The sequence below is a fragment of the Perca flavescens genome, chromosome 19 (assembly GCF_004354835.1).
Source record: "Perca flavescens isolate YP-PL-M2 chromosome 19, PFLA_1.0, whole genome shotgun sequence".
Lineage (NCBI taxonomy): Eukaryota > Metazoa > Chordata > Actinopteri > Perciformes > Percidae > Perca > Perca flavescens.
The window spans coordinates 11,446,670-11,473,143 of NC_041349.1; the positions used below are offsets into that span (position 1 = coordinate 11,446,670).

The following is a 26,474-nucleotide window of genomic DNA, read 5'->3' on the forward strand; positions in this document are numbered from 1 at the left end:
ACTGTCAGTGTCACATAATATGTCCTTTTTTTACAGTTACGATTGATATGATCTATCTGTTTGACAGATCATATCAATCGTGTTTTTTCTTCCCTGGAAGGAGTTACGCTATCTTTTTTCCTTTTTTAGAAAGAATAATAAATTATCTATTTTGTGTCTCATGTGAAGGAATGCTTCTTAAAGCTCTGCTTTTGGATCAAAATAATGCACATTTGCTTTACAGCAAGTGTTATATCCTCATAGCCTCTCGAGGTGTGTGCACAAGCGAGCACGTTTTGCATATACGACCAAGAGTTTTCTTTCCATAGCCTCTGTGGACAAATTACTGCAGAATCAGAGCCAAATGATTACATAATCAAATTTTCAGATGATAGTTATGTTAAGCTTTAAGCCCCTTGGGGACAATAAAGTATATCTGATTTTACTTACATTCTGCACTTTAGTAAAATATGATGATGATATGATATGTTAATAAATTTGCATTTCCTGGGTGACAGTCTTTTGTTTTTCCCGGGAAGAGAACCCATCCACCCCGACCTCTTTCGTAGCTAAATGTATGTATGGTTCATGCAAACTGCCTGAATATTAGGGGCTATTACAGTTACATAAAGCTGTGTGGTGACCACTGCCCCTCAGTTAATCATAACCCAATACCACCTTTTTAAGGTCTTGATAGAAAGACCTCATTTTTTATGTCAGACACGACTCCGCATGAAAACAGGTTCATCCTTAGGCGTTCTCTAGGCCAGTGGTTCCCAACCTGGGGTCCGGGCACCCCCAGGGGGGGCGGCAAAGATCACAGGGGGGGCGCGAGTCTTTATCTGGTTTGAGGTTGAGGTAAAAAAAATTGTTTTGCACATGTTAAACAAATGATGATAATACACTAGAATATCTAATGTATACAAAAGTCAGTATGAAAACTATATATTTTGTTGTATCCTCATTTTTCCTGCCGCCACGGCATCACAATTTTATGAATGAAACATGGAGGAGAAACGTAACAGTGCTGATAACTCCTCTGTATCAAAAAGGAAAGTAAGGCTCTATCTCGAGAGTTACCTCAACTTTGGTTTCGGGCGGGGGGGGGGTTTCGGGCTGGGGGGGGGGCTCAGCTTTTCTTAGACATGAGTAGGGGGGGCGCCAAGGAAAAAAGGTTGGGAACCACTGCTCTAGGCTAGGCACTGTTGCATTTAGTTTTGCGCATATGGTTTTTATGACTTTCCTTTTCTCGTTTTATAATTAGGAAAGGATAATATTTTGCTTATCTTTTGTTGTATGTTATTTTTTTATGGTGTCTTTGGTGTACTGCTGTACCAACTTGGTGCCTTTTGTTTTAGGTAGATTGCTGGAGGGGAGAGGCCTTTTCCTCATTACCAGGGAGACTCCTGTCCTGCCACTGGGTCAGCCCACGTAATTGCAGCTGCATTCCAGAATAAACCTAACCAGGCCACTCACTCAGTTTGGAGAAAACCCACACAAAGGAGTAGTGGAGGACGTGCTTCTCCTCCTGTCCCCTGTAGTCTCGCATTGCCAGACCTATCCCCCAGTGCTAGTGAGGGTTTTTAGCCTACAGGTGTACAGGTAGGTGGTTATCTGGAGCACACCCAGAAACACACTCACAGAAGTAGTGAAGGGAGTGTGCTGCCTGCTTTTCCTAGAGACTACGGCCCCGGGCGGTTTATCTGACTACAGAGATGTCTGTCTGGATTATTAAAGACTTTTCAGCCCCATCACCATACTTACATATGTTTTTCACACTAAATAAAGATAAAACAGAACCAAAGGGCTTGTCTTGATTCATTGTCTACTGCTCAAATAAAAGATATAAACGTTCTGAGCCTCAGTAAAAAAAAGAGTGAAATGAAAAGTTGATATTTTAGCAACAGTTTATAGAATGCATCAGGCCACACCGTGACCAACCAACGTTCACACCTGGCATTAACATCTTTCCTGAGTGGACAGCTCTAAGTACGTGTGTTCTACACCTGGCATTAGAATGTGTCTCCACATGTGTCTTGACTGACCATTTGTGATCAGATTTTTTTGCATTTTTTTGCATTACCAGATGAAAATGAGATCTTTTGAAATAACAAAATTGAAGTTTCTGGGTTCAGCTTTATTGTGATTATACACAAGATCACACAAGAAATGCATTTGTAGCTACACACAGAAATTCTACAGACAAAGGCTAAAATATTTTAAATTAGGAGAACAGACATAAAAGATGATATGTGGAAAACACAGTGGCTAGTGTTGGGTGGTCAGCTAGCGATTATTTTAAAAACATGGGACTCATGGATGACATTTGTTATCGGAGATGTTAAAAAAGAAGCAGGTAATTTTTGTCATTTCCTGTGTGATTATTCCTTTGTTTCTCCCTTTTTGGAAACAAGTAATTAGAAGTAGTGGAAAGTAGCTAAACTTCTATCCTGAGGTCAGTTCATATTTCAATGATGACATAGCATGTTTAATAAATAAAATAACGATTTTATAAATAAATAGTCTATATGGACTGGTGTGTGTGTGTGTGTGGGGGGGGGGGGGGGGGGGGGGCTTGTTTAACTATATTCGTGGGGTCCAAAAACCAGGAGTCCAGTACAATTGTGTGGTCCCGACAGCTTTGTGGGGCCAAAATGCTGGACCCCACACGTTTAAAGGGCCGTTTCAGGGTTAAGACTTGGTTTTAGGATTAGGGTTAGAATTAGGTTATGGTTAGGGTGAGGGTAAGGGTTAAGGTTAGGCATTTAGTTGTGATGGTTAAGGTTAGAGTAAGGGGCTAGGGAATGCATTATGTCAATGACAGGTCCCCACAAAGATAGTGCCACAAACCTGTGTGTGTGCAAACGTAGTTTAAACTATAGAGGACATTTTTCAGCTATAAACTGTTAACATGCACGCACATAAATAGTGTGATGTCAAAACAAAACCAGGATCTGAGAAATTAGTTAGAAATGGGCTTGCTTTTATCAATCTACCGAGACGATAGTCGATACTATATTATTTAATCCCAATTTTGATTCCATTGAAAGACGATAAATGATCAGTGTCCGATTGTTTGAGCTAAGGTGTGACACTTAAACATGGCAGGAAAATACAGGACATGAAACTCAATAGAACCTTAAACTTGGATGTCTTTAGAGCTCGGACTCTGCTTGAGCATTATTTGACGGGGACCATCCGTTGGCTTGACGAGGAGGAGGAGGAGGAGGAGGAGAAGGAGGAGGAGGAGGCACATCTGAATATTGTTCTCCGCCTGGTCTGGTCCTGCCAAGCAGAAAACAAGAAGGGGCCACAATCACAAACACCACAACTGCTGTTACGATGAGAACTGCCCAAGTTCTCATTTCTTCTTTCTCTTCTGTCACGTTCTGTGGTGTCTACAATCGGGAGAATGAGATAAAACAAGATTTGACTTAGTCTTCAGTTTCAGATGCATCGTTGCGTTATATGAAAATATGCGTGATGTGCCACAATGTGTGCATGTTGGTAGAGGTTGCACGTATCCTGGCGGCAGTGTTGGAAAAAAAAGTACAAAAGTACTGCCTACATTTGAGGGTAAGTCCTGAAAAAATAGGAAAATCCAAACATTTAACAGACACTCTTCTTGTAAATTATTTAAAAAAAATAAAGTGAACAAATGTTTATTTTGTGAATGTCTATTTTTTGATAATAGAAAATGTAAAAGACATATATAAGCAACCCACGCGTAGTGGCGCATCGTTATGAGAAGGGTTAAGCTAAATATATGTTAAGTTGGTGTTTTCCCAATAAATCGTGGTCTATAAAAAATATGAATAAAGATTATTAAAAGTCACAACCTAATGGATCATAGTTGTCAACTAAATTATCATATGAATCAACAGTGGTTGATATTATCAAACTAACATCTTTCAGCCAAGACATTTGAACCTTACAATCGCCACAATTTCATGACCAAAAACGTTTAATCGTAAACAACAGTTGTTGTTAATGCAGCCCTGACATGAATCCATTCTGAGGCAAACCAAGTCCAGGCACACATCCAGAGCATATATTTAGTTCAGAAAGGGAGATCCCCTTCAAAATAAACTCCATAATAATAATAATAATAAGAAGAAGAAGAAGAAGAAGAAGAAGAAGAAGAAGAAGAAGAAGAAGATTTCTTCCACCACTGCCTGGGGAATATACTTACAGTCAGAGACGGGCGGCCGGTGGTCTGATCCCGTCTTCTCTCTGCGACCCTCATCCTCACAGCAGCTGGGTCTCCCCGTCCCTCTGGCGCGCCGTTTAGGTGGAAGGAGCAGAAGTAGTCCCCTCCATCCTCCAGCAGAACCGGGTTGAAAATCAGCGCCCAGTTTCCTTTCTTGTAGCCATCAGGTGACAGAGAAAGTCTCTTCTTAAATCCTGTCCCGGGTTTGATCTCTCCGGAGGACAGACTCTGCTCCAGCACCATCTCTCCTCCTCTACTCCACTTTATAGAGTCCACATGTCCGCCTGTAATGTAGTAACATGGAAGTGTGGCGTTACCCCCCTCAGTGGCTGAGACTTCAGATGCTAGAACAACATCCAGCTGTGTGGAGTTAACATGCTGGCCAGCGCATCTTAACTCATACAGTCCTGTGTCTGTGTATTCTGTGCGACTGAAGCCAATGACCGCGCTGATCTTCATCCTGTCTTTGTAGTCCTCTGCCGGTTTCCAAACATCTTCCTCACGAGCAGCCACCAACTCGGTGATGTGCTGTCCGGATTGGCCCCCATCTGCGACCCGGTAAAGTTCAGCCGGAACACCTGACGGACAGTTCCCAAACATATACGAGTCTCCCAAAATCACGGTCACACATTCTCCAAATTCAGGGTGGAGAAAATAAATTAAGAGAAATGCCAAGACCGGTGAAAGTGGTGTCATTTTCGGGGTGGATTTATGGTGATTGTAGTCAGCGCGGCTTCTCCCCTCGTCCCTGGCTGACTATAGACTGATAGGGCGGAGGAACGTCCTCCCTCCCCACCACGTCCTCCCTCCCACCACTTCCTCGCCTGCCTTCCTTTCTGTCTGCCTGAGAGAGAGGCCAATTCCATCGACATCTTGCAGTGTGTTTTCTGCAATGTAAATGTAAACTATTTGACTTTACTGTAAATTGACTGTATTTATATAGCGCTTTTGTAGTCTTAATGACTACAACAACATAGTACAGGAACCATTCACACACTGTGGCTGAGGCTGCTGCCCTACAAGGTGCCACCTGCTCGTCAGATCAACACTCACACACATTTACACTCTGATGGCGCAGCATCGGGGTTCAGTGTCTTGCCCAAGGACAATTTGACATGGGAGTGCAGAGCCAGGGATCAAACCACCAACCTTCCTAGGCAGGCAACTGAGCCACAACCGCCCCTGTGCTGTAGGCTACTGTGCTGGCAGATTAATTTAAAATCATCTCAAAGTCTGAGTCGGTGCCATTTTGAGTGTGGCGTTTCGGGTGTATGGCGATTGCAGTCAGTGCGGGTTCTCTCCTCTTTTCGGGCTGAGTGCTGCTCATTCTGCAGCAGCTCATATATTTGCCATGAGTCATGCAGAAGGCCAAATGCACCACACAGTCAGCTACACACAGAAACACACACACGCGTTCTCGTTTTTATGATTTCAATTTTCTCGTTTTATAATTAGGAAAGGGCAATATTTTGCTTAAATCTTTTGTTGTATGTTATTTATTACGGTGTATTTGGTGTACTGCTGTAACAACTTGTTGCCTTTTGTGTTAGGTAGATTTCTGGAGGGGAGAGGCGCTTTTCCTCATTGCCAGGGAGACTCCTGTCCTGCCACTGGGTCAGACCGCATAACTGCAGCTGCATTCCGGATTAAACCTAACAGAGGCCACTCACTCAGTTAGGAGAAAACCCACACAAAGAGGTAGTGGAGGACATACTTCTCCTGGGAATTTCTTTTAGCACACACAGCAACACACTCACTGACTACAGAGATGTCTGTCTGGATTATTAAAGACTTTTCAGCCCCATCACCATGCTTACAGATGTTTTTCACTCCTAAATAAAGATAAAATGGGGCCAAAAGGCTAGTCTTGATTCATTGTCTACTGGTCAAATAAAAGATGCAAACGTTCTGAGCCTCAGTAAAAAACAGTGAAATGAAAAGTTGATATTTTAGCAAGAATGTATAGAATGTATCAGGCCACACCGTGACCAAGCAATGTTCACACCTGGAATTAGCATCTGTCCTGAGTGGACAGCTCTAAGTAGTAGTTCTACACCTGGCATTAGTGTCTTGAGTGACCATTTGTGATCAGATCCACTTCCCCTACTTGCTCTATATATGCAAAGAAACACACATCACATGGCAGACCATGTTCAGCAGAGTTAACCACTCATCAAAAATGTCCCACAATGCATGGATTTGAGGAAGAAGTGCACCAAACGGGTGAGGATTTCTTAAATGAAGCTAAAGTAAAACAGCAGGAATCCCCCAAAAATATAATTTAATTCCTTAGGGTCACTGCTAATCACACAAAGGCATGTGTCATAACCACTGTGCCATCACCACCCCACCTTCATGTTGATATCCATCAACTAGGGCTGCACGATATGAGGAAAATATCTAATTGCGATTATTTTGACTGATATTGCGATTTGATTCACAAAATTGGAGGGAATGATCATTTCTGTGTGTAAACCAAGAATACCTGGGGATGCGATGGGGAACATTATTTGCATCAGCTAGAGAAAGACCTTTTTAATTCAACCAAGGACTCCTGCCACTGCATTTACTTCTTCAAATTATGGAGTAATCCCCAGAGTGAACACATTTTGGGCTACAGACACAGTTAGATAGTGTTAGACAGAGAGAGAGGTAACATAATAAGATAATAAACTTCTTGTCTGCCTTTTTTAAGTTTTCAAACTTAGGCAACAGTAAACGCTTATCAGTCTCTTCTCCTCAGTTGTGGACAGCAGCATGTGAACACGCTCCTCACACACTTCCTTTCTGGGCTTCTTACCCAGGCTGCTGCTCTCTTTGTGCGGAGTGTGAGTCATCACCTCTCCCCCTTCCACCCACAAAATCACCACTGAACACATTCTGCCAGTATCACATATGTTACAGCACAGTGGGTGGGTGAAATTAGGTCGAGGTTTTTTTTTTTTTTTCCTGGAAGGAGTTGTGCTATCTGTTTTCCTTTTGTAGAAAGAATAATAAATACACATTAACTATTTGTGTCTCATGTGAATGAATGCTTTTTAAAGCTCTGCTTTTGGATCAAAATAATGCAAATTTGCAAAACAGCAAGTGTTATATCCTCATAGCACCTTGAAGTGTGTTTTTTTTGGACAGAAATGACTGCAGAATCTGACTGCCAAATCATAAATCATAGTAAGAAAGCGATTTATTGCCACAGGGTTATGGGGCCTTGTTAAATGCAGAAAATGAAGTTGTTGACACCCCAAAACTTCCCTGGGGGAGGACACCGAACCCCCCCACTATGATATGTCCCCCCTTCCCCAAAGGCAGATTCTGGGCCATATATAGGCCAGTATACAGTACAGTATACCCACTACAATACATTAGACTACACCACTGATCCTTAGACCTACTTAGGCTAGGCACTGTTGTATTTAGTTTTATGCATATGGTTTTTATGATTTCCCTTTATAATTAGGAAAGGATAATATTTTGCTTATCTTTTGTTGTATGTTATTTATTACGGTGTCTTTGGTGTACTGCTGTACCAACTTGTTGCCTTTTGTGTTAGGTAGATTTCTGGAGGGGAGAGGCGCTTTTCCTCATTGCCAGGGAGACTCCTGTCCTGCCACTGGGTCAGACCGCATAACTGCAGCTGCATTCCAGAATAAAACAGAGGCCACTCACTCAGTTTGGAGCACACACACAGAAACACACAAACAAAGAAACACACATCCAGGAGTAGTGAAGGACATGCTTCTCCTCCTGCCCCCAGTAGTCTCGCATTGCCAGACCCATCGCCCCAGACGTTGTCTGGAGCACACACAGAAACACACAGGAGTAGTGAAGAAAGTGTCCTGCCAGCTTCTCCTGTCCTCTGAGTTTTTTTTCGGTCAGAGGTTTATCTGACCGACTAGAGAGATGTCTGAAAGACTTTAACATCTCAGCCCCATCTCCATGCCTACACACACTTTTTCACTCCTAAATAAAGATAAAACAGGACCGAAGGGCTCGTCTTGATTCATTGCCTGTACAGTTTATAGAATGCATCAGGCCACACCGTGACCAAACAACGTTCACACCTGGCATTAACATCTGTCCTGAGTGGACAGCTCTAAGTATGTGTCTTCTACACCTGGCATTAGAATGTGTCTCCACATGTGTCTTGACTGACCATTTGTGATCAGATACACTTCCCCTTGCTCTATATATGCAAAGAAACACATGTCACATGGCAGACCATGTTCATCAGAGTTAACCACTCATCAAAAATGTCCCACAATGCATGGATTTGTGGAAGAAGTGCACCAAATGGGTGAGGATTTGGCCGTCTTAAATGAAGCTACAGTAAAACAGCAAGAATCCCTAAAAATATAATTGAATTCCTTAGCGTCAGTGCTAATCTTCCATTGGCAACATGCAATGTGTGGAGACAAACTATTTGACTTTACTGTCACTGAGCGGGCAAATTCATTTGAAATCATCTCAAAGTCTGATGGAGATACAGGAACGATGATCAAACTCTGTGCATGTGTCACTAGCATAATGCAAATGAATATTAAACAGAATATTGAAACTAAACTAAAGATGGAAACATGTAAGTGTTTGGTGCATTTGGTGTCATGTCAACAGCCCAGAATAAATCAGATGAAAAATGAGATGGAAAATCTTTCTTTCTGGGTTCAGCTTTATTGTGATTCTGAGATTGTGAAGATCGCAAAATGAAATGCACTTGCAGCTACACACAGAAAAAGGCTAAAATATTTTAAATCAGGAGAACAGACATAAGAGATGATATGTGGAAAACACAGTGGCTAGTGTCGGGTGGTCAATTAGAGATTAATAGAGAATAAATTGTACACAGGTATTATTTTAAAAACATGGGACTCATGGAAGACATTTGTTATTGGAGATGTTAAAAACCTGGAGCAAACGTAGTTTTGTCAACTATAGAGGATTTTTTTTTGTTTCTCCCTTTTTGGAAACAAGTAATTAGAAGTAGTGGAAAGTAGCTAAACCATCATCATAAACCAGGACCTGCAGCTGTGTGCTGGGTGATATTGCCAAAATCTTCTATCCCAAGGTTAGTTCATATTTTCATAACGACATAGCATGTTTAATAAATAAAATTATGACTTTATAAATAAATAGTCTATATGGATTACAATGGATAAAATGTTCTCTCCCCCTCAATAGAACCTTCAACTTGGATGTCTTTAGACCTTGGACTCTGCATGAGCATTATTTGACGGGGAGCCCCCGTTGGCATGAGGACGAGGAAGAGGAGGAGGAGGAGGCACATCTGAATATTGTCTTCCGCTGGGCATGGGTCTAAATGAGGAGCAGCGGGACTTCAGACACCTGGCCCTGCCAAGCAGAAAAAATGAAGGGGCCACAATCACAAAAACCACAACTGCTGTTATGATGACAACAGCCATAGTTCCCATTTCTTCTTTCTCTTCTGTCACGTTCTGTGTTGTCTACAATCGGGAGAATGAGATGAAAGAAGATCTAGGTTAGACTTCAGTTTAAGATAAATTGTTGCATTATATCAAAATATGCATGATTTACCACAATGTGTGCATGTTGCTAGAGGTTGCACGTATCCTGGCGGCAGTGTTGGAAAGTTAAAAAGTACAATAAGTACTGTTTAAATACAATTTTGAGGGTAGTTAAAGCTTTACTCCACTACCCCTCAAGTGGAAAATAGGCTGGTGTACATTTTACTCCATAACATTTAACAGACAGCTTAAGTTACATTGTAGATTTATATTAACACAAAATAAAGTGAACAAATGATTTTTGATGTAATGTGAATGATTTAGATTTTTACTTTTTTGATCCCAGAGGAAAATGAACAAGCTACTCGCAGAATGTAGTAATTTAAACAAGTTCCACATTATTAAAGGAACACACCGACTTATTGGGAATTTAGCTTAGTCAGACAGCGATACAGCACGCACGGAGATGAGAAGGGTTAAGCTAAATTCCCAATAAATCGGTGTGTTCCTTTAACTGGTTCCAGTAATCCTACAGCACGCACGGAGATGAGAAGGGTTACGGTGAATAAGCTAAATTCCCAATAAATCAGCGTGTTCCTTTAAAGTGAACACATTGCTGCACTAATAAGCTTTATATTATCTAATAAAGATTATTAAAGTCACAATAATTAATGGATCAGTAGTTGTCAACTATTTAATTAATTCCCAAGCATTTTGATGATCCATTAATCAGGTTGAGTCATTTTTTAGAAAAACAGTAAAACTCTGATGTCAGCATGTTAAATCTAGTTTCTTCTCTCCTCTGTAAACTGCACATCTTTGAGTTGGGGACAAAACAAGACATTTGAAGACGGTTTCTTGGGCTTTTTGGGAATACTGATCCACATTTTTCACCATTTTCTGACATTTCAATGACCAAAAAACTAATCCATTAATCGAGACAATAAACAACAGATTATTAATCGTTCAATGCAGCCCTGAATATTATTCTGAAATGAGCCATTCTGCGGGTGATGACCTCAAACCATTTAGCTGATTCAGGCACATAGCATCCAGAGAAAAGTTGGATATATTTAGTTCATAAAGAGCTTTATTTTTTCACTGCGCATTGTTTGTGTAAATGTAGGCCCTATGTTACATTGGTGTTTGCGGTCTATAAGAAATATGATAATTACGCTATATTTATAGGTTCAAATCATTCAATCAACTTTCATCCGTAACCACATTGATTGCACAATAGGAGTTTTAGCTTAGCTTTGTTATTAAAGCTGACATGAATCGCGAGGCAAATAAATCCGCACAGAAAGGGAGATTCCCTTCAAAATAAACTCCACAATAATAATAATAATAATAATAATAATAATAATAATATTTCTTCCACCACTGCCTGGGCAATATACTTACAGTCAGAGACGGGCGGCCGGTGGTCTGATCCCGTCTTCTCTCTGCGACCCTCATCCTCACAGCAGCAGGGTCTCCCCGTCCCTCTGGCGCGCCGTTTAGGTGGAAGGAGCAGAAGTAGTCCCCTCCATCCTCCAGCAGAACCGGGTTGAAAATCAGCGCCCAGTTTCCTTTCTTGTAGCCATCAGGTGACAGAGAAAGTCTCTTCTTAAATCCTGTCCCGGGTTTGATCTCTCCGGAGGACAGACTCTGCTCCAGCACCATCTCTCCTCCTCTACTCCACTTTATAGAGTCCACATGTCCGCCTGTAATGTAGTTACATGGAAGTGTGGCGTTACCCCCCTCAGTGGCTGAGACTTCAGATGCTCGAACAACATCCAGCTGGAACCGTTGTTCTTGACCGCCGCATTTTATCTCATACAGTCCTTTATCTGTGTATTCTGTGCGATTGAAGGCAAGTACCGCGCTTTCCTTTATTCTGTCTTTGTAGACCTCGGTCGGTTTCCAAATCTCTTCCTCACGATCAGCCACCAGCTGGGTGATGTGCTGTCCGACCCGGTGAAGTTCGCCCCGGGCACCTGTCGGACAGTTTGCAGAGACTATAAACGTAAACGGGTCTCCTAAAATCACCGTCGAACATTCTCCACATTGAAGGATGAGAGAATAAATGAAGATAATAAACGACAAGACGGGTGGAAGCCGTGCCATTTTGAGTTTGGACCTTTCGTGTGTGCGGTTTTTGGAACTGTCGTCTCCGCTATATGGCTGCGCTCAGTCACTCACTCATCTCATAAACTCCGCCTCCCTCCGCCAGAAGGAAGTTTTCTCACTCTGCGCCTCTTTTACTGTCTATGTGCGCCTCCCTGAGTCTTCAGCAGTCATGTCCTGCAGATAGCCATAGATGTCCTCTCTGATTACATAGTTGAACTTGTTAATGTTTTAGCTTATAGCGTTTTTTTTTTTTTGTGGCTCCCAACATAGGCTACTTTATTACCCACGACCAAAACACTGTTAACACATAAGGATCTTATATTGCTCCTCATAACGACTGAAGACAAAAAAAATCTAACCCAAAGTCAAATTATCATGGACGTTATCTGACATTAAGCGTTTTTGCTTCATTAGAGCCTATTGTAAGAATTGACAGAACAGCTAGGTGAAAAGGGGAGAGAGAGAGAGAGAGAGAGAGAGAGAGAGAGAGAGAGAGAGAGAGAGAGAGAGAGAGAACACGCCGTAGGCCTAAGGTGTCACGCCGTACGGTGTCCGGGCTCTCAGCTCTGGCTCCTTTCAGGAGAAAAGAACAGCAGCTATGAACAGCCTGAGATCAGGGAAGTGCTCCTCTACTGGGCAGGCTTGCCTAGTCAGTCATTTTCTGACTCTGGTGGAGCGTCTTTGGCACAGAATCCATGAATTTTCTCTTCTGCGCAATTTTTAGTACTTCATCATCATATTTTCCTCGGATAGACGCCAATGAGAAGAAAAAGGTTAATGTGAGATAACTTCTATAATCAGTTTAGTTTTTTGACAGGCTTAAGTGTTCATGAAAAGATATGGCCATGGAAAAAATTTGGTGATCGTTGTTTTCCGACCTATTGGCCACGTTAAGCTTGTTCACGTTAAACGTTTTAGAATGTCCCCTTTATTATCGAGGCGTGTGTGTTCGTGTTTACCGCTGTCCCTTTCCTAAGGTTCTGAAATGCAAACATTTTTTGACTATTTTTTTTTGTAAAGGGCGTGCGCCCGTCGCACCCACAGAGGAAAACATAAATCGGCGCCTATGGACCGGAGTAGGCCTACAATTCAATTCAATTCAATTTTATTTATAGTATCAAATCATAACAAAAGTTATCTCGAGACACTTTACAGATAGAGTAGGTCTAGACCACACTCTATAAATTCCAAAACCCCAACAATTACAGTAATTCCCTCAAGAGCAAGCATTAGCAGTGGCTATTGCGACAGTGGCAAGGAAAAACTCCCTTTTAGGAAGAAACCTCAGCAGACCCAGACTCTTGGTAGGCGGTGTCTGACGGGCCGGTACAGAGATTTAAAAAAAAAAAAGATAATTTTAAAGTCATACATATAATAAAGTAAACATTTAAATAGCCTACATTTAGCATGACAAATAAATGGCTAAGATTACAAAATATCCTTGGCAAAAGGATATACAAGCATCTTATGTAAAACAGTCGCACTTAAAAATAAAAAGCAAAATATGATTCTTTATTTTAAATAAATGTATAGATGATCCATTGTTGGCTTCAAGAAAATTATCCTATTTTGTAGCCTATATTTTAATATCCTTAGCTACAGTATAAAATAAAGAACTTCATGTCAGAAAAGTAAACTAGTTCTCTCTCGTGAATACATAGGCCTAGTTGTATTTTGTAGGCCTATTTGCGTTATTTGAAATACAGAAGTTATGAGTCAGACTGATAGAGCACGCCACGCAGCAAGTGGATTTGATTTGTTACCAATCTCACAGTCGGATCATAGTGTCTGAAAATGTGGTTATGAAACAAAAGATGATTCCATTCGGGCTTTATGAAGTGCTGAATGTCTGATTTTACGAAATGCTTGTCTAGCCTCAGAATAGTGTTACTGACAATTAGAAGTAGGCCGAAGGGTAGCCTGCTCATGTGGATAAAATCCCGAAATGCCGCTACTCGGTATTGGTGAGTAACGGCCCGTTTGCCATAGGCCTACGTAAAACCATGGAAATAAAATGGATAGAAAGGCCAATTCTATTCAACTTGCCTAAACGTAGCAGAATGGTAAGAGCTGCAGCCATTTTTGTAAACGTTGCTATTTAATTTCTATGTGTAAAACCCTGCACTATGGTAGGCCTATTGTTGTTTTTTTAAATCATTATCGTATATTAGGCTATATAACGGCTGTAGGCCTATACATACACACGCCTATTACACGTGTAGGCCTTCATCTGAGATGATTAGCCAATTAAACACTTTGATTGACACAAATCCTTTCCACTTTCTAAAATGGGAGGATTTTTCTGCATTGAGTATGGGTAGCCTACTTTTACTTTTAAATACAGTTTCCTGATGACTTACATACTTTTACTTAAGTAGCCTAACATTTCACTGAAGGACTTTTACTTGTAACAGAGTATGTTTTACAGTGTGGTATAGTAGCCTACTTTTACGGAAGTAAAGGACCTGAGTACTTGCTCCACCACTGCTCACAACTCTACAGAGAAGAGTTGTGAGGTGTGTCCCTCCCAGTACATTAGGCTATACTGGTCTAATTCTGCCATCTACTGTTCAGATCAGGCTGTTGCAAGAAATCAAGAACTCAAGATTATTGCAGCACTTTATCTTAGTTTGAGCTTCCTTATACTGGCTCCCAGTATGTTTAAGAAAGTATGTTAGTATCTTATTGATTAGGCTACTTTGAAAGCTCTCGGCTGGTACAAATATTACAAGTAAACTTCCACTATACATCAGTAATGGTTGCTCTGAGCAAACTGACTTTTCCCTTTTTATTGGTGTTCCAAGTCCACTTTGTAACCTTATTTATATATAAGCACCAGTGAGTCTGTTATTGTTTTGAGGTGGATCCTGTACAAATAATATGTAGCCTACTTACCACTAGTTATGTATCTAGGCTATGTATTTAAGACTATAAATTAATTTAGTTAATCTTAAGTTATTATGCTATTATGCAATATGACATTATCAATCAGCCTACATCATCAGAAAAGCAACCATCCATTGGGCTAGAGTGCTGTCAATCTGACAATTTGTGATTTCCATTGGTCACTGGGCTGCCTGTTCTGTCAGTCTTCCCAGCCCTTGTTACATGACCAATTAATGTTTCCATGATGACTACCACTATCAACAAAACTCTGATACCATGGAAACAGTAAAACCAGTGGCAAACCAGCCTAAATAAAATGTGTTTTGTATTTGTATACACACTTTCTTAAAAATGAAAACAAGTGAAATGACAGTGATATTGTATTGCAGAATCACATTGTGTGCTATCCTTTCCAATATTTCCAATATTTCTAAGCACATTTTCTGTCAGGAATAGACCCTGGATATTAGTACTCTAACTAAGGCCTAAGCAAATTGAAAACTTCTTCCACCTCTGGTCATTTGGTATTCAGATCCTGGACTCAGCCAGGAAATCCTGGACTCATCCAGAATAAACTTTAAGAAAAGACCAAGAATTAATATGTGCAGCTTCCCTGCTTTCCTGCTGTGGGAACCGGGGACTAAAACATATCAACCAGCCATGACAAACATCCGAAATTAAAATGAATTTAGCCTACCTGTCAAGTCCAGGGACGGTGTCGGTCTAGCGCACGGATGGATATCACCTTCCCCGTCATCGATCGCTCATTGATAAGATACGACAAGTTACAGACCTGACTCTCACTGAGCCTTGGTCACACGACGCTCTATGGATAATAATTAAAAAAGGCTACGTGTAATCCACAAGAAGTTGAAAACTGACCAGCAGTCTTCCTCAACCCTTTCTCTTAGGGAGGGAGCGCCTCTTGGACAAGTTAGTTGGCATGGCGACAACAGGAGGAACCGGATTGTGATCATTTCCTGTTTACTTTAGACAGTGTAAAGAAGAGTAGCCTACGATAATAATCCTGTTCCAAGTGAATGCACGATGTGTGTACTAGGCCAGTTATTATGGTTTAGCTTTTTTTTTTATTTGTTAAATATTCTCTCTTCAACAAATCTGAGGCCATAAATTGTCATGTAATCTGTTCACTAAAACAGCAAGTTGTAGATAAGACCATTGGTGCTTATCAGTATTTTTCTTTTTCAATAGGCCAGTCTGACTGCGCACACACGCACACACAAATGTAAATATTGATATAAATAAATATGAATATTCCATACCATTCGTCCCCTTTCATCCGCCTAACACGCACACACACACACACACACACACACACACACATACAGAGCCCTTCGGTTCCCTCAGCACACACACACACACACACACACACACACACACACACACACACACACACACACTAAGATGCAGTGAGCCAGGCCTACGTGATCCTTGAGAATGTGAACAGCATTATAATCATAGATTGTTCTATATCTATGATTATAATCGAATCGATTACACACTTAGGCTACGTCATGGATGTATTCACACACCCATTCTTCTGTTAATCACGTGGTACTAAAATCGAAAGCAAACTCACGTTCACCTTGAATGACTTGTAGGGGTGGGAGCGAGGGCTGCTGTGTCGAGCCGACACTGATTCATTTTCACACCGCCTGGATTCAGAAGGAAGGATTCTTTTTGGATTTTTTTATTGGATTTGTTTTACTATGATGGGTGGTCGCGTGTTCCTGGTCGTCGCCGTCCTGCTGTCCTGTTGCGCAGGTAACGTTACGCATGACAAATTTAATGTTTGTATCTTGATTGCTTAACGTTGCATCGCTATACTATACGGTTCAGAATGAGTGTAGTTATAAAAGCTGTTATAAAGCCACTTGTATCTAAAACGATCTTCGCAAAAAGCGGTGGAGGAAAACCGGAAGTTGACTAAATAGCTTTGTAGTCGTGTGTTTGTTTGTGATCACTGTCTTTATAAAATGATGTCCCCTTTTATATCACACAGCTACAGTGGAGGAAAAGTACTCACATATTTGGTATAAATAGCCGAACAGTCCTGCATTCAACATGATTACTTACAATTTTTTTGATTGGTAAAACAAAGTTGGCACAACTGGAGTCACATGTGCAAAACTCTTAACCACAGTCTACATTACCAACAGTCACCTGAGCTAAACAGTTCACATCAGCTACAATACTCATTCAAAGCAACACAACTCTTAACACACGTCTCAAAACACTGAGATAACACACACACACACACACACTCAGGACACACCGAGAGGAAAAACACTAGCATCAAACACCAATAGGCCTACAGCAAATACTAACTTTCTTATCTTTACAGTTTGAACAATTTAAGTGACTTGCCAATACTCAACAGTTTATTTAAGGAAAAGATATAGATTGTAGGTAACACTAAGGTACACAAAAAATAGGTAGTTAATGATTAGTTACTGTTTTCAAAAGGGCAGTTACCCTTTTTCAGAAGGGTAACGAATGGTTAGTTACCCTTTTTCAAAAGGGTAGTTACCCTTTTGTAACCACTATTGTAAAGATTTAGTGTTTTTCACTTTTTTTTTATAGCTGTGTACATAACCTCAGACATCTTACCTGGACATACAGTGGTACAGTGTATAATTGTTTGATTCTTATTTGGTGTTTGTATACAAGAAAAGTCTTTCTGAGCTTTCTCTTTAAAAATACCGTATATGTTCACTAACTAGTCTAAAACAAGACACCTGTTTAGGCTTTCAGCTAAAATTGCAATCAGCAGTGTTTGATAGGCACCAGACTGAAATCTATTCTGTTTTGAATGCGTGGTTAACAGTTTTGACAGCAGTGTGTTAGCATTTGAACAAAGTGCTGTAAATCTACAGTGTTGTGCACGTTGTGGTTAAAGTCATGGGATAAGTGTGTAGAGTTTTGAAAAACTGTGTTCAAGCAAAGAAAAAAGAACTAGAGTTTGTTCCACATGAACTGCTGCTGTGCAGACTGTAGTTAGAGTTTGGCACATGTTACTCCAGTTGTGCCCACTGTCGTTTAGCAATCGGAAAAAAACTGTAAATGTAAAAGTACAAAAGTATCAGCATCCAAATATAGAGTAAAAGTATTATGCAGAGTAATTATATCCCTGAATTAGAGAGAGGCTATAATGTGTTCATCACGTTAATGTTGTAGCAGGTGAAGGTGGAGCTCATTTTAATGACTTTATACTTAATGCTGGGTAGTTTGAGTTCACACCCTGGAAATCAAATGAATAAAGTTTGATATAAATCTATAATAATAAATCAAAATGTATTGGTTGTTTATATTTTGTATCATTAAACAAAATCTGCAAAGTAACTCAAGTTTTCAAATAAATGTAGTGAAGTAACTACAATATTTGCCTCTGAAAGGTAGTGGAGTAGAAGTATAAAGTTGCAGAAAATGGAAATACTGGAGTATGGTACAAGTATTCCCTTAGAATGTTACCTAAGTACAGTACTTGAGTATATGTAGCCTAGGCTACTTTACTTTCCACCACTGCACAGCAATTACAGCAACTACAGTATTTACCTGTAAGGATCAACCGTGGCTACCTACATGGCTAAACTATATCTAAGATGTGTGCATGTTTTAATTTTTTTTAAATTAAGTCAATATATATACTCAAATTTAGATTGCGATTGATTTTCGATATGGCTCCTAACGATCACATAAACAATGTAATTGAGAAAAACTATTATTTTGCATATTACCCTTTGCAAGTTAAACTCTTATTTTGTCTCGTGTTCTGAATGCCACGTGCACTTTAGCCCCTCCCCAAGGCTAAACTCACCCAGCCAACATTTGAGTATATTTTTTATATTCACAAAAAGGAAGAAGAATTAGGACCAAGACCAACTACAGCGTCTAGTAGTTGACTACACCCTGAGGAAGGCTCGAGCCGACACGTGCTGGTGTATTTTTTTAATGTCTTACCCTATTTATTAAAGGCCTTTTTTTAATCACTTTTTGTAATCAACCTTGAGTGCCTGGACAGTATTTTTTTTCCAAGACTTTCTTGGTCATAATTCTTCCTTTTTGTGAATTGTATTCCCTTCCATGAGCACCGGTGGTTAAAAGAATACCAGCAGCGCTCCTGCCACTTCTTTCTACTTTTTATATTATTTAATTTAAGGTCTTAACTGTTTCACTGTTTTTTTTAAGTTCAGTAAATGCAACATCTTCCCCGAAGACGATGAGTAATCGTGATAAATAATTGTGGTTTAAACATTGACCAAAGTAACCGTGATTATGATTTACGTATATATATACGTATAATGTTTAGAAGGTTTACCTTCTCAGTTTAGGGTTTTAAATTTGAGGATGTTGGAAATGTCAGAGGTCTTGCAGGAATTTGGTCAGACACTTAAAGTTTTGGAGGAATGAATATTTCCACCAGATGAAGTTCGCTGGATGAAAAGTCCGGCAAAGTTCTTACAGTCACATCCTGTGGGAAACCTGAAAATCTGAGCCAAAGTTCATTGCCATCCAAACAAGCTGTGTTGAGACATTTGCCTCAAAACTACAAATGTCAACTTCCTTGTGACGCTAGAGGAAAATTCAGTCTGTAGAGTGAGTGAAGTAGAAAAAACACCTTCCATTCAGGTTGCAAAACACTGGAGTTGTTGTGATTACGTCGGTTGACTTCCATTTGATGTCATTTTCAAAGATCTGAATGCCAAAGAGGAATTGAAAGACGACATATTGTGTCTCGTGGTTTTGACATGAATCAGCATGACACTGTTCACAGCCACACTGTTGTGAACTGCAAAACTTTCGTGTCTTTAGAAGTTGTTCTCTGAAAACTTGAAACAACACGGATAGATGAGAACTTTATTGTCATTGTACTTCTGTGCAATACAACATTACAACGAAATTGTAAAAATGAAAATAAAATATCAATGCTATAAAACAAAGTCAAAATGAACAATAGCAGCAAAAACAACTTACATTTTTTACGTTTCATTGTACATTTTCTTACTTTTGTTTTACATTGTGTCTTTTTACTTTTGCACTGTGTTTATTGTTATGCACCAAATTATCACCAAGTCAAATTCCTTGTGTATGCTGACATACTGTACTAGACAATGAAAGGGTTCTGCAAAGGAAAATAAGAACAGCCAGGTTTCGCAAGTCTTTTGTTCCATCAGCAATTAGACGGTTGAATGAGAGGGTGTGTGTGTGTGTGTGTGTGTGTGTGTGTGTGTGTGTGTGTGTGTGTGTGTGTGTGTGTGTGTGTTAATGGATTATAATGCTGTTCACATTCTCAGGGATCATGTAGCGCAGTGTTTCTCAAATGGGGGTACGTGTACCCATAGGGGTACTTTGGAGTACTGCAGGGGGTACGTGAAAATGTTAATTAAAACATATGTCATGCATAATCCCTAAAATAATAATACTACAATAATGAATGAATTAAGTGATTTATTCTTAACATTTGAAATGTAACATTTAAATCTTTTTGTTTAAAAAATGTTGTGAATCTATCACTGCTGGCGCTGTATTATACCTCTTTATATAGACTTTTTTTTTTCTCCCCAAAATGTTTTGGGCTGGTCAGGGGGTACTTGGCTTAAAAAAGCAATTCAAAGGGGGTACAATATTGAAAAAAATTTGAGAAACACTGATGTAGCTGACTGCACATCCTAGTATGAGTGTGTGTGTGTGTGTATGCTGAGGGAACCTGGAAGGGCGCTGTGTATGTGTGTGTGCATGCGTGCACACACACTGTGTCTGTGTGAGTGTATGTCAGAGTGAGGGTGTTTGAAAATGCTCTCCCTGTACTCCCGGTGCTCTTGCAAAGGTTCAGTTGGCGTCTCCACAGAGGCTGGCTTTTGCTTGTTTCTTGGGTTGATTTAGAAAAAATAACTAATTGTTGGCTGTTTAGGCTCGTCACTTTCTCCGCTCCTCTTCGATGTTTTCTACCGCCAGTTACTACGAAGAAGCTTGCTACAGTTATGCTACATTATTGAGACCATGGAATGTTAATGTACGTTACTCAGCAACAGGTGAGTAACATGTTCATGTTTTTTTTTTTCATTGCTAGGAAAAGCCTCGACAGATGGTCGGAAGATCTGGACCTCTGCTGGCCAATCGGTCATTCTGCCCTGCAACATCAGTGTCAGTGTCAACGACGACGTCCCATCAGTAGAGTGGTCCAAGGAAGATCCGAAACCCAACATCGCCTTCCTGTATCGGGACGGCTGTGAGACCTTCTCGGAGAAGAATCCGGTCTTCGATTACAGGACAAACCTCATCATGGGCGAACTGAAAAACGGAAACCTCTCGCTCAGGATTTCCAACGTGCAGCTGTCCGATGCGGGGAAATACACATGCAAGACCATCCGGGGACGGCCCCAGGAGATCGTTACAGTAGAGCTCTCCGTAGGTAAGCTAGGGGTGACCCCCCGAATAGTCGATGCTTGGCCAATCTCAGTCGAATCTTTGCAGAGGCGATAGGAAATGAGGATTGTGCCATAATTTTGGCTATATGGGGGTGGTCAATGACTGATTTTACATACTGTAGAACTATCTGTTTTCTCCCAATAAGTTAAAGCTTTAGTGCGTAACTTTTTTTTATATTTATGAACGTTACATTCAAGCCATTGCCAAGTGAGTTTAAACAAATCTAATTAAGACGATCAACTCCACCAACTCTTTTTGTATTTCTCAGTATGGCTATGTTCAGAAACTGGTGAAGACTTGACAAATCTAATTTGACTATGTAAATTCTTAGTCGGGGACATAGGCAAACTGTCAATCTGGCAGTTCCGGCGAATGCCAGAAGGGCAAATGCACTTTTGGGCTGCTGGGGAAAGAGAAAAAAATGCGGCAACACTGGTGTTTCACACCAGTTTGAAAAAATATATACAAGACTGTACGGCTGCAGCCTGGAGCCTCCCGTCTGGTGCCGTCTGGCTTCTACTTTTCAAAACAAAAGCTTGAGTCTGGTCCACAGTGTCTTTGTAATTTGGTGTTTTGGGTATTAAAGAATGTATAATATATTTTAAATGTGCAAGCATTTCAATCTTTCATCTGTTCTAAGATGGTGCAATGGTAGTTCATTTGAAAGTTTTATGAATTGCTTCAGTGTGTGTATTATTTTATAAGGAAAGCCTGTAAGTGAACCTCATGCTGCTGGTGCCATAATCTCATGTGAGCCTGGATTTTTTATAAATTATAAAGCACATAACATCCCCAAATGAAATTGGGACGGTAAGGGACAGAATTGCCATGGCCGAATTTTTGTCCCAGTCTTCCTCTGGTCTGGGACACCCCTAGGGTGAGCTATCCCATTGCATTATAGTCTCCTAGCATTAGCTTGTTTCCGTTATGGAGGAAGGTTTTGCCTTGGAGTGCTGCACAGGCCTCATTGCTACAGATCCTGGTCAGGTGTGATACGTACGTTTGAATGGTTTATCATTAAACGTGTTGATTTCTGCCGCCAGGGGTCTTTTATATCAAAACAACACAAGACGCAGTTTGTTGACTTAGTAAAGCTATCGTGGGATCATGGCAGTTGTTTTCTTCAACCCGGTGTTTCCTCTATGTTTACTTGACGGTGACGGGCCCCCCACGGAAACATTTCTGCCCCCCCACGGTATCAGAAATAGGGCCGCATTGTTAGAGTGCATGTCGGAGAATAGCGCGGTCACTCGGCAGAAAAAGGGGGAATGAAAAAAGAGACGCTGTGAGTATGATAAGCCAGTTGGGATTGTGTGTGTATGTCCTTGAGAACTGTAAGTCGTATAACTTATGTTGTCAGTTCATTTAAGCCTGGTCTTGCAAAATTAAATTAAGATAACTGGTAATTTTCGTTATTTGTATTCTTCACCTGCTAGCTGAATTGCACGTGGCTGTTGATTCGATATAATAGCGATTGCTCACGTTTGTATTTTAGGTGCATTATTTACATGCTGAAGTAGTTACACTGCATTAAGATAATGTAATTAATAGTGGGTTTATTGTTATTTGCTACAGAACGCTTAGCCTATATGTCAAGATCAAAGTTGGCCTATATGCTAACTCTGAAAATACAGTTCAATGACAACTGAAAATATGCCTCATTGTGTGTGTGAAGAGGTGAATAAATATACAGTATTTGTTTGTGTTGCAGCGTAGTGTCCGTTCCGTGTAATGGGGGGGGGAGGTTCGGACCTGCCCCCACTGCTACACTGTCAACCACTGTTGGCGTCAGCAGTCAGCTTCTCCTGGTTAGGATTCCTTCAGTTTTTATTGGAAATAAGTTTGCTTAGCTGGTTTCTCTGATAACTTCAGATCCAGATGTCTCATGACTAAAATCTAAAAGGTTGAAATATAGAGTTAAAAAACGACCAAGATAGGTGACCATATTACCGTACATAAGTGATAACTCAAAATATAGAATAATAGATGTGTGATGTATAGAATAACTAATATGGACTACAGTGTAGTCCATATTAGACATTTTAATGCAGAAAAGTGACACATCTTTTAAAGAAATGGGTAGAGATTTTGGGAAATAATCGGTCTCTTGCTGGGAGTTATATGAAGAATATCAATACCACTCTGATAATTTACCGTATCTGTTTAATACAAAGCTACAGTATATCATAAAGACAGCAGCCTTGTTCCATGTAAAGGTAGCCAAATCTTCCAACCAGCCCCTCTATACCTCTTTAATTAACACATCATATCTTGTTTGTTTAAGGTGTTAAAAAAAAAGATTCTTTTGTCCCAGTCCATCCCTGTTGTCTAGATTGATAATTAATATGATTTTGACAGAAATGTTGAAACTACACCTTGTATAATTCTTCTTTTTGTAGGGTCAGCCTCTGAGCCAAAACTCTCCGTAGTTTCAGCTGCGGACGATGGAGTGACTCTGCAGTGTGAAATCTGTAACTGCTGGTTCTCGACGCCTGAGATAATGCTTCTTGATGTTCAAGGAAAAGTCATCCGTGCCGAAGACACAAAGACTCATCTCGATTCCAGAATGGGATGTTACAACGCCACGAGGAGAGCGACTGTGCAGACTGGCAACAGGTTCTATATTCGTTTTATACGCGCGTATGTTCTATAATAGATGTATGAAAGGTTGTCATGTACTTTACTTTCCTCACGTAACACAGTGAGACTGAAATACAGTCTGCTCATCGCTCCACTGACCGGATGGTTTCATCTGCTGCCATTTTTCCTGCACAGACCTCGACATGTATTAACTAAAAACAAACTAAACGTATCTTTGCATCTCAGGGTCACCTGCAGAGTTCACCAGCCTGAGATAAATGAGACGAGGGTCACAGAGATTAACCTACCAGGTACGCCGGAGCTTTAACAATCCACCTGTATGGCATGAATGCTTTTCCTAATACTATCATTTTTCTCTAGTTTTGGCTCTGTGTTTTACAGAAAGAAATGTCTTGTCCTAATCTGAGATGATAGGAGAATAATAGGATGATGGCATGATAAGATAATGAGGACGGCTGTATATAAGCCTCCAAAAAGGGTGGTTCCTTCAATGAAGGAGAGTCTCATGTCATTAAACTGCAGCCACGTTTCCTTCACTTGCTTCCTTTCCTCGCGTAGTCCGTCCCACAGAGGAAGCATGGGAGAGACGCGAGGAAATCATGCAAGGAGAGAGGAAATGAAAATTTTTTTTTTTAGAGGGATGAGAAGTCCTTTCCTCTGAAGCGTCACATGAATTTCATCAGCTGTTTGGGCGGCGTTAGCAGCGGCTTTCAGCTGCACGGCTTCCGGGAAGGCTGCTCTCTGTATCCTCGCTCATAGCTCCTCAGAGATCCCTCCTCCATCCTCGCTCATAGCTCCTCAGAGATCCCTCCTCCATCCTCGCTCCACAGGGCAGGATAAGAGCGGCCTGTATGAAGGAGGGCCAGAACGACTTCTGGTTCAAGCGAGGAGATATATCTGAGATTCAGCCTATAATTTTATCTTCAACTCCTCATATGTGGTCAGGGGACCTCTGTTTGGGGAATTATAACACTTTATTTTCATTTCAGATGAATGCATCGGATCTTGCACTCAAAACACCATCATCGCTGTTGCAGTTACCATGATCCTATCATGTGCATTAAGCTTATTAACTGCCCTCCTATGCAAGAAATGTGGCCACTCTGGTAAGTCGGTAACACTTTGTTTGTTGAGAGGAGATAAGACGTGTTTTTGTCTGTAGCTGCTAAATCCCAAAATTCACCCCCAGCTTCTTCGGCCAAGTACTTCCAAGACACAGCTATGTGTACAGTATGTGTGATTATAGCTGCTTGTGGATGTATATTTGTACCACTCGGGGGCGCCAAAGCTGTTTTTCTTAGCTTCTGGTGATTAACCAACGGCAGCTGATTGACAATAAAAGCCTTTACAGCAAGTAAAAGGTGGTGACGTAGAGCTTTTAATTTGCACCAAACACAGTCAGACTTGAGTTTAATTCAAACAGATGGACAGTATTTTTAAACAGCATATCAGGAAACACTTTATTTCTCATATTTCTATTCTGTTTGATCATTTATAGCAACAGTAGTAACAAAACGGAAATGTCAGTGATAAAGTCATACATGTTTCTTTGTGTTTTCCACACAGTGGGGGGACATGAAATGCATAAAAGTCCAACACACAGCATTGTAGAAGGTCACAACCCGGGTGACCATGGTGACCACGTTGTAAATGCCTCCACTGACCCTGTGATGTCGAACCTTCGTGACAAAGAAGAGATCCGCCGACTGACAGAAGAACTGAATCACCTCAGATCTAAACAATGTGTTGCGTGCCAGCATGGCCAGCCTACAGTCGACAGCAGTCCTTCCAAATCTTCAACAGAGGTCTCCAAACCCGCTAACCCTGACCCAGACCAGTCTCCCCACAGCAACCATCCAAAAGCAGCGACCTCAATCAACGGCAACCGTCCAAAACCTGGCAAAAAAGATTCAAAATGCGTCTCCATACGCATTTCAGCATCCGGCCCCGACGGCAGTCCCGCTCGTCTGACAGACAGCGCTGCTTCTTCAGCTTTCCCTTCAGATCCAACGCATGTTGGCCGTTCGATGAGCATGTCGGAGCCCCGTCCCCGTCCAAACAGCGCCAAGACCCAACGCAGATACTCCACCTCAGGCCTGTCCAACCGCTTCAGTCCTCTGGAAAACTTATCTGAAGAAGATGCGGAGCCTTTGCTGTAAATGAAAACGGAGCGGATTGAGATCTGATGTTTCCCTCTTTTAGCAAAATCACAAACTAAAACCTGAGGTCAGTGCTGAAAGAAGGAAGTCAGTTCTTTTACATGAGTAAAAGTAGAAATACCACAGTGTTAAAATACTCTACGTTACTACTCTACGTTGCAAGTAAAGGGCCTGCATGCATTCTTTTTACTTAAAGAGCCCCTATTATGCTTTTGGGGATTTTTGCCATCTTTAAGTGCGTTTTTTTGTGTATGTAATAGATGTAAAAAGTAAAAAAAAAACACATTCACTCTAAAGCTTAGATCGGGCCCAAAAAAAATCAAGCCCGACCTTACCCGAGCAGAAATCTGTTACATTCTGTTTAGAATTATCTTAATGAATAATGCCCGATGACCCGGCCCGTGGGATTCGGGCAGATAATCTAAACTCTAATTCACTCCACATGGAGCTTTCTCTCGCACAGACAGCACTTTTTCTCAACTGCCTGAAAACGGCTCATCCGCATTCTGAATTTAGCTAGGTCTTGCAGATCTCCAGAGGTCTGCTATTTAATTACTAAATTCACTTCTTCTTTATGCAAGAAATCAACTATGTAGA

General features: G+C 40.8%; 3 protein-coding genes across 3 annotated transcripts; 1 reads left to right on the forward strand and 2 right to left on the reverse strand.

The window, feature by feature from the left end:
• Window positions 1-2,815: 2,815 nt before the first annotated feature.
• LOC114545354 (uncharacterized) lies at window positions 2,816-4,789 on the reverse strand. The gene is made up of 2 exons (XM_028563628.1): window positions 4,172-4,789; window positions 2,816-3,377 (listed from the first exon to the last, which is right to left on the reverse strand). The coding sequence occupies exons 1-2, from the start codon at window positions 4,787-4,789 to the stop codon at window positions 3,135-3,137; spliced, it is 861 nt and encodes a 286-aa protein (XP_028419429.1). The 3' UTR covers window positions 2,816-3,134.
• Window positions 4,790-9,384: 4,595 nt separating this feature from the next.
• Window positions 9,385-11,778, reverse strand: LOC114545355 (uncharacterized). Its single transcript, XM_028563629.1, has 2 exons — window positions 11,074-11,778; window positions 9,385-9,648 (listed from the first exon to the last, which is right to left on the reverse strand). Exons 1-2 carry the CDS (start codon window positions 11,776-11,778, stop codon window positions 9,385-9,387), a joined length of 969 nt encoding a protein of 322 aa, XP_028419430.1.
• Window positions 11,779-16,262: 4,484 nt separating this feature from the next.
• On the forward strand, window positions 16,263-26,168 carry LOC114545888 (V-set domain-containing T-cell activation inhibitor 1). Its single transcript, XM_028564458.1, has 6 exons — window positions 16,263-16,452; window positions 20,759-21,100; window positions 23,517-23,733; window positions 23,944-24,008; window positions 24,708-24,824; window positions 25,285-26,168. The coding sequence occupies exons 1-6, from the start codon at window positions 16,398-16,400 to the stop codon at window positions 25,875-25,877; spliced, it is 1,389 nt and encodes a 462-aa protein (XP_028420259.1). The 5' UTR covers window positions 16,263-16,397; the 3' UTR covers window positions 25,878-26,168.
• Window positions 26,169-26,474: the final 306 nt, after the last annotated feature.

What these genes read in the sequence shown, in the direction of transcription:
- LOC114545354 (XM_028563628.1), bottom strand. Translation starts at nt 4,789, where the DNA reads ATGTTTGGGAACTGTCCGTCAGGTGTTCCGGCTGAACTTTACCGGGTC. An exon ending in CCGGCCGCCCGTCTCTGACT is followed by an intron (nt 3,378 to 4,171) that starts GTAAGTATATTC and finishes TCCCGATTGTAG; the next exon opens with ACACCACAGAACGTGACAGA.
- LOC114545355 (XM_028563629.1), bottom strand. Translation starts at nt 11,778, where the DNA reads ATGGCACGGCTTCCACCCGTCTTGTCGTTTATTATCTTCATTTATTCT. An exon ending in CCGGCCGCCCGTCTCTGACT is followed by an intron (nt 9,649 to 11,073) that starts GTAAGTATATTG and finishes TCCCGATTGTAG; the next exon opens with ACAACACAGAACGTGACAGA.
- LOC114545888 (XM_028564458.1), top strand. Translation starts at nt 16,398, where the DNA reads ATGATGGGTGGTCGCGTGTTCCTGGTCGTCGCCGTCCTGCTGTCCTGT. An exon ending in TACAGTAGAGCTCTCCGTAG is followed by an intron (nt 21,101 to 23,516) that starts GTAAGCTAGGGG and finishes TTCTTTTTGTAG; the next exon opens with GGTCAGCCTCTGAGCCAAAA. An exon ending in CAAGAAATGTGGCCACTCTG is followed by an intron (nt 24,825 to 25,284) that starts GTAAGTCGGTAA and finishes TTTTCCACACAG; the next exon opens with TGGGGGGACATGAAATGCAT.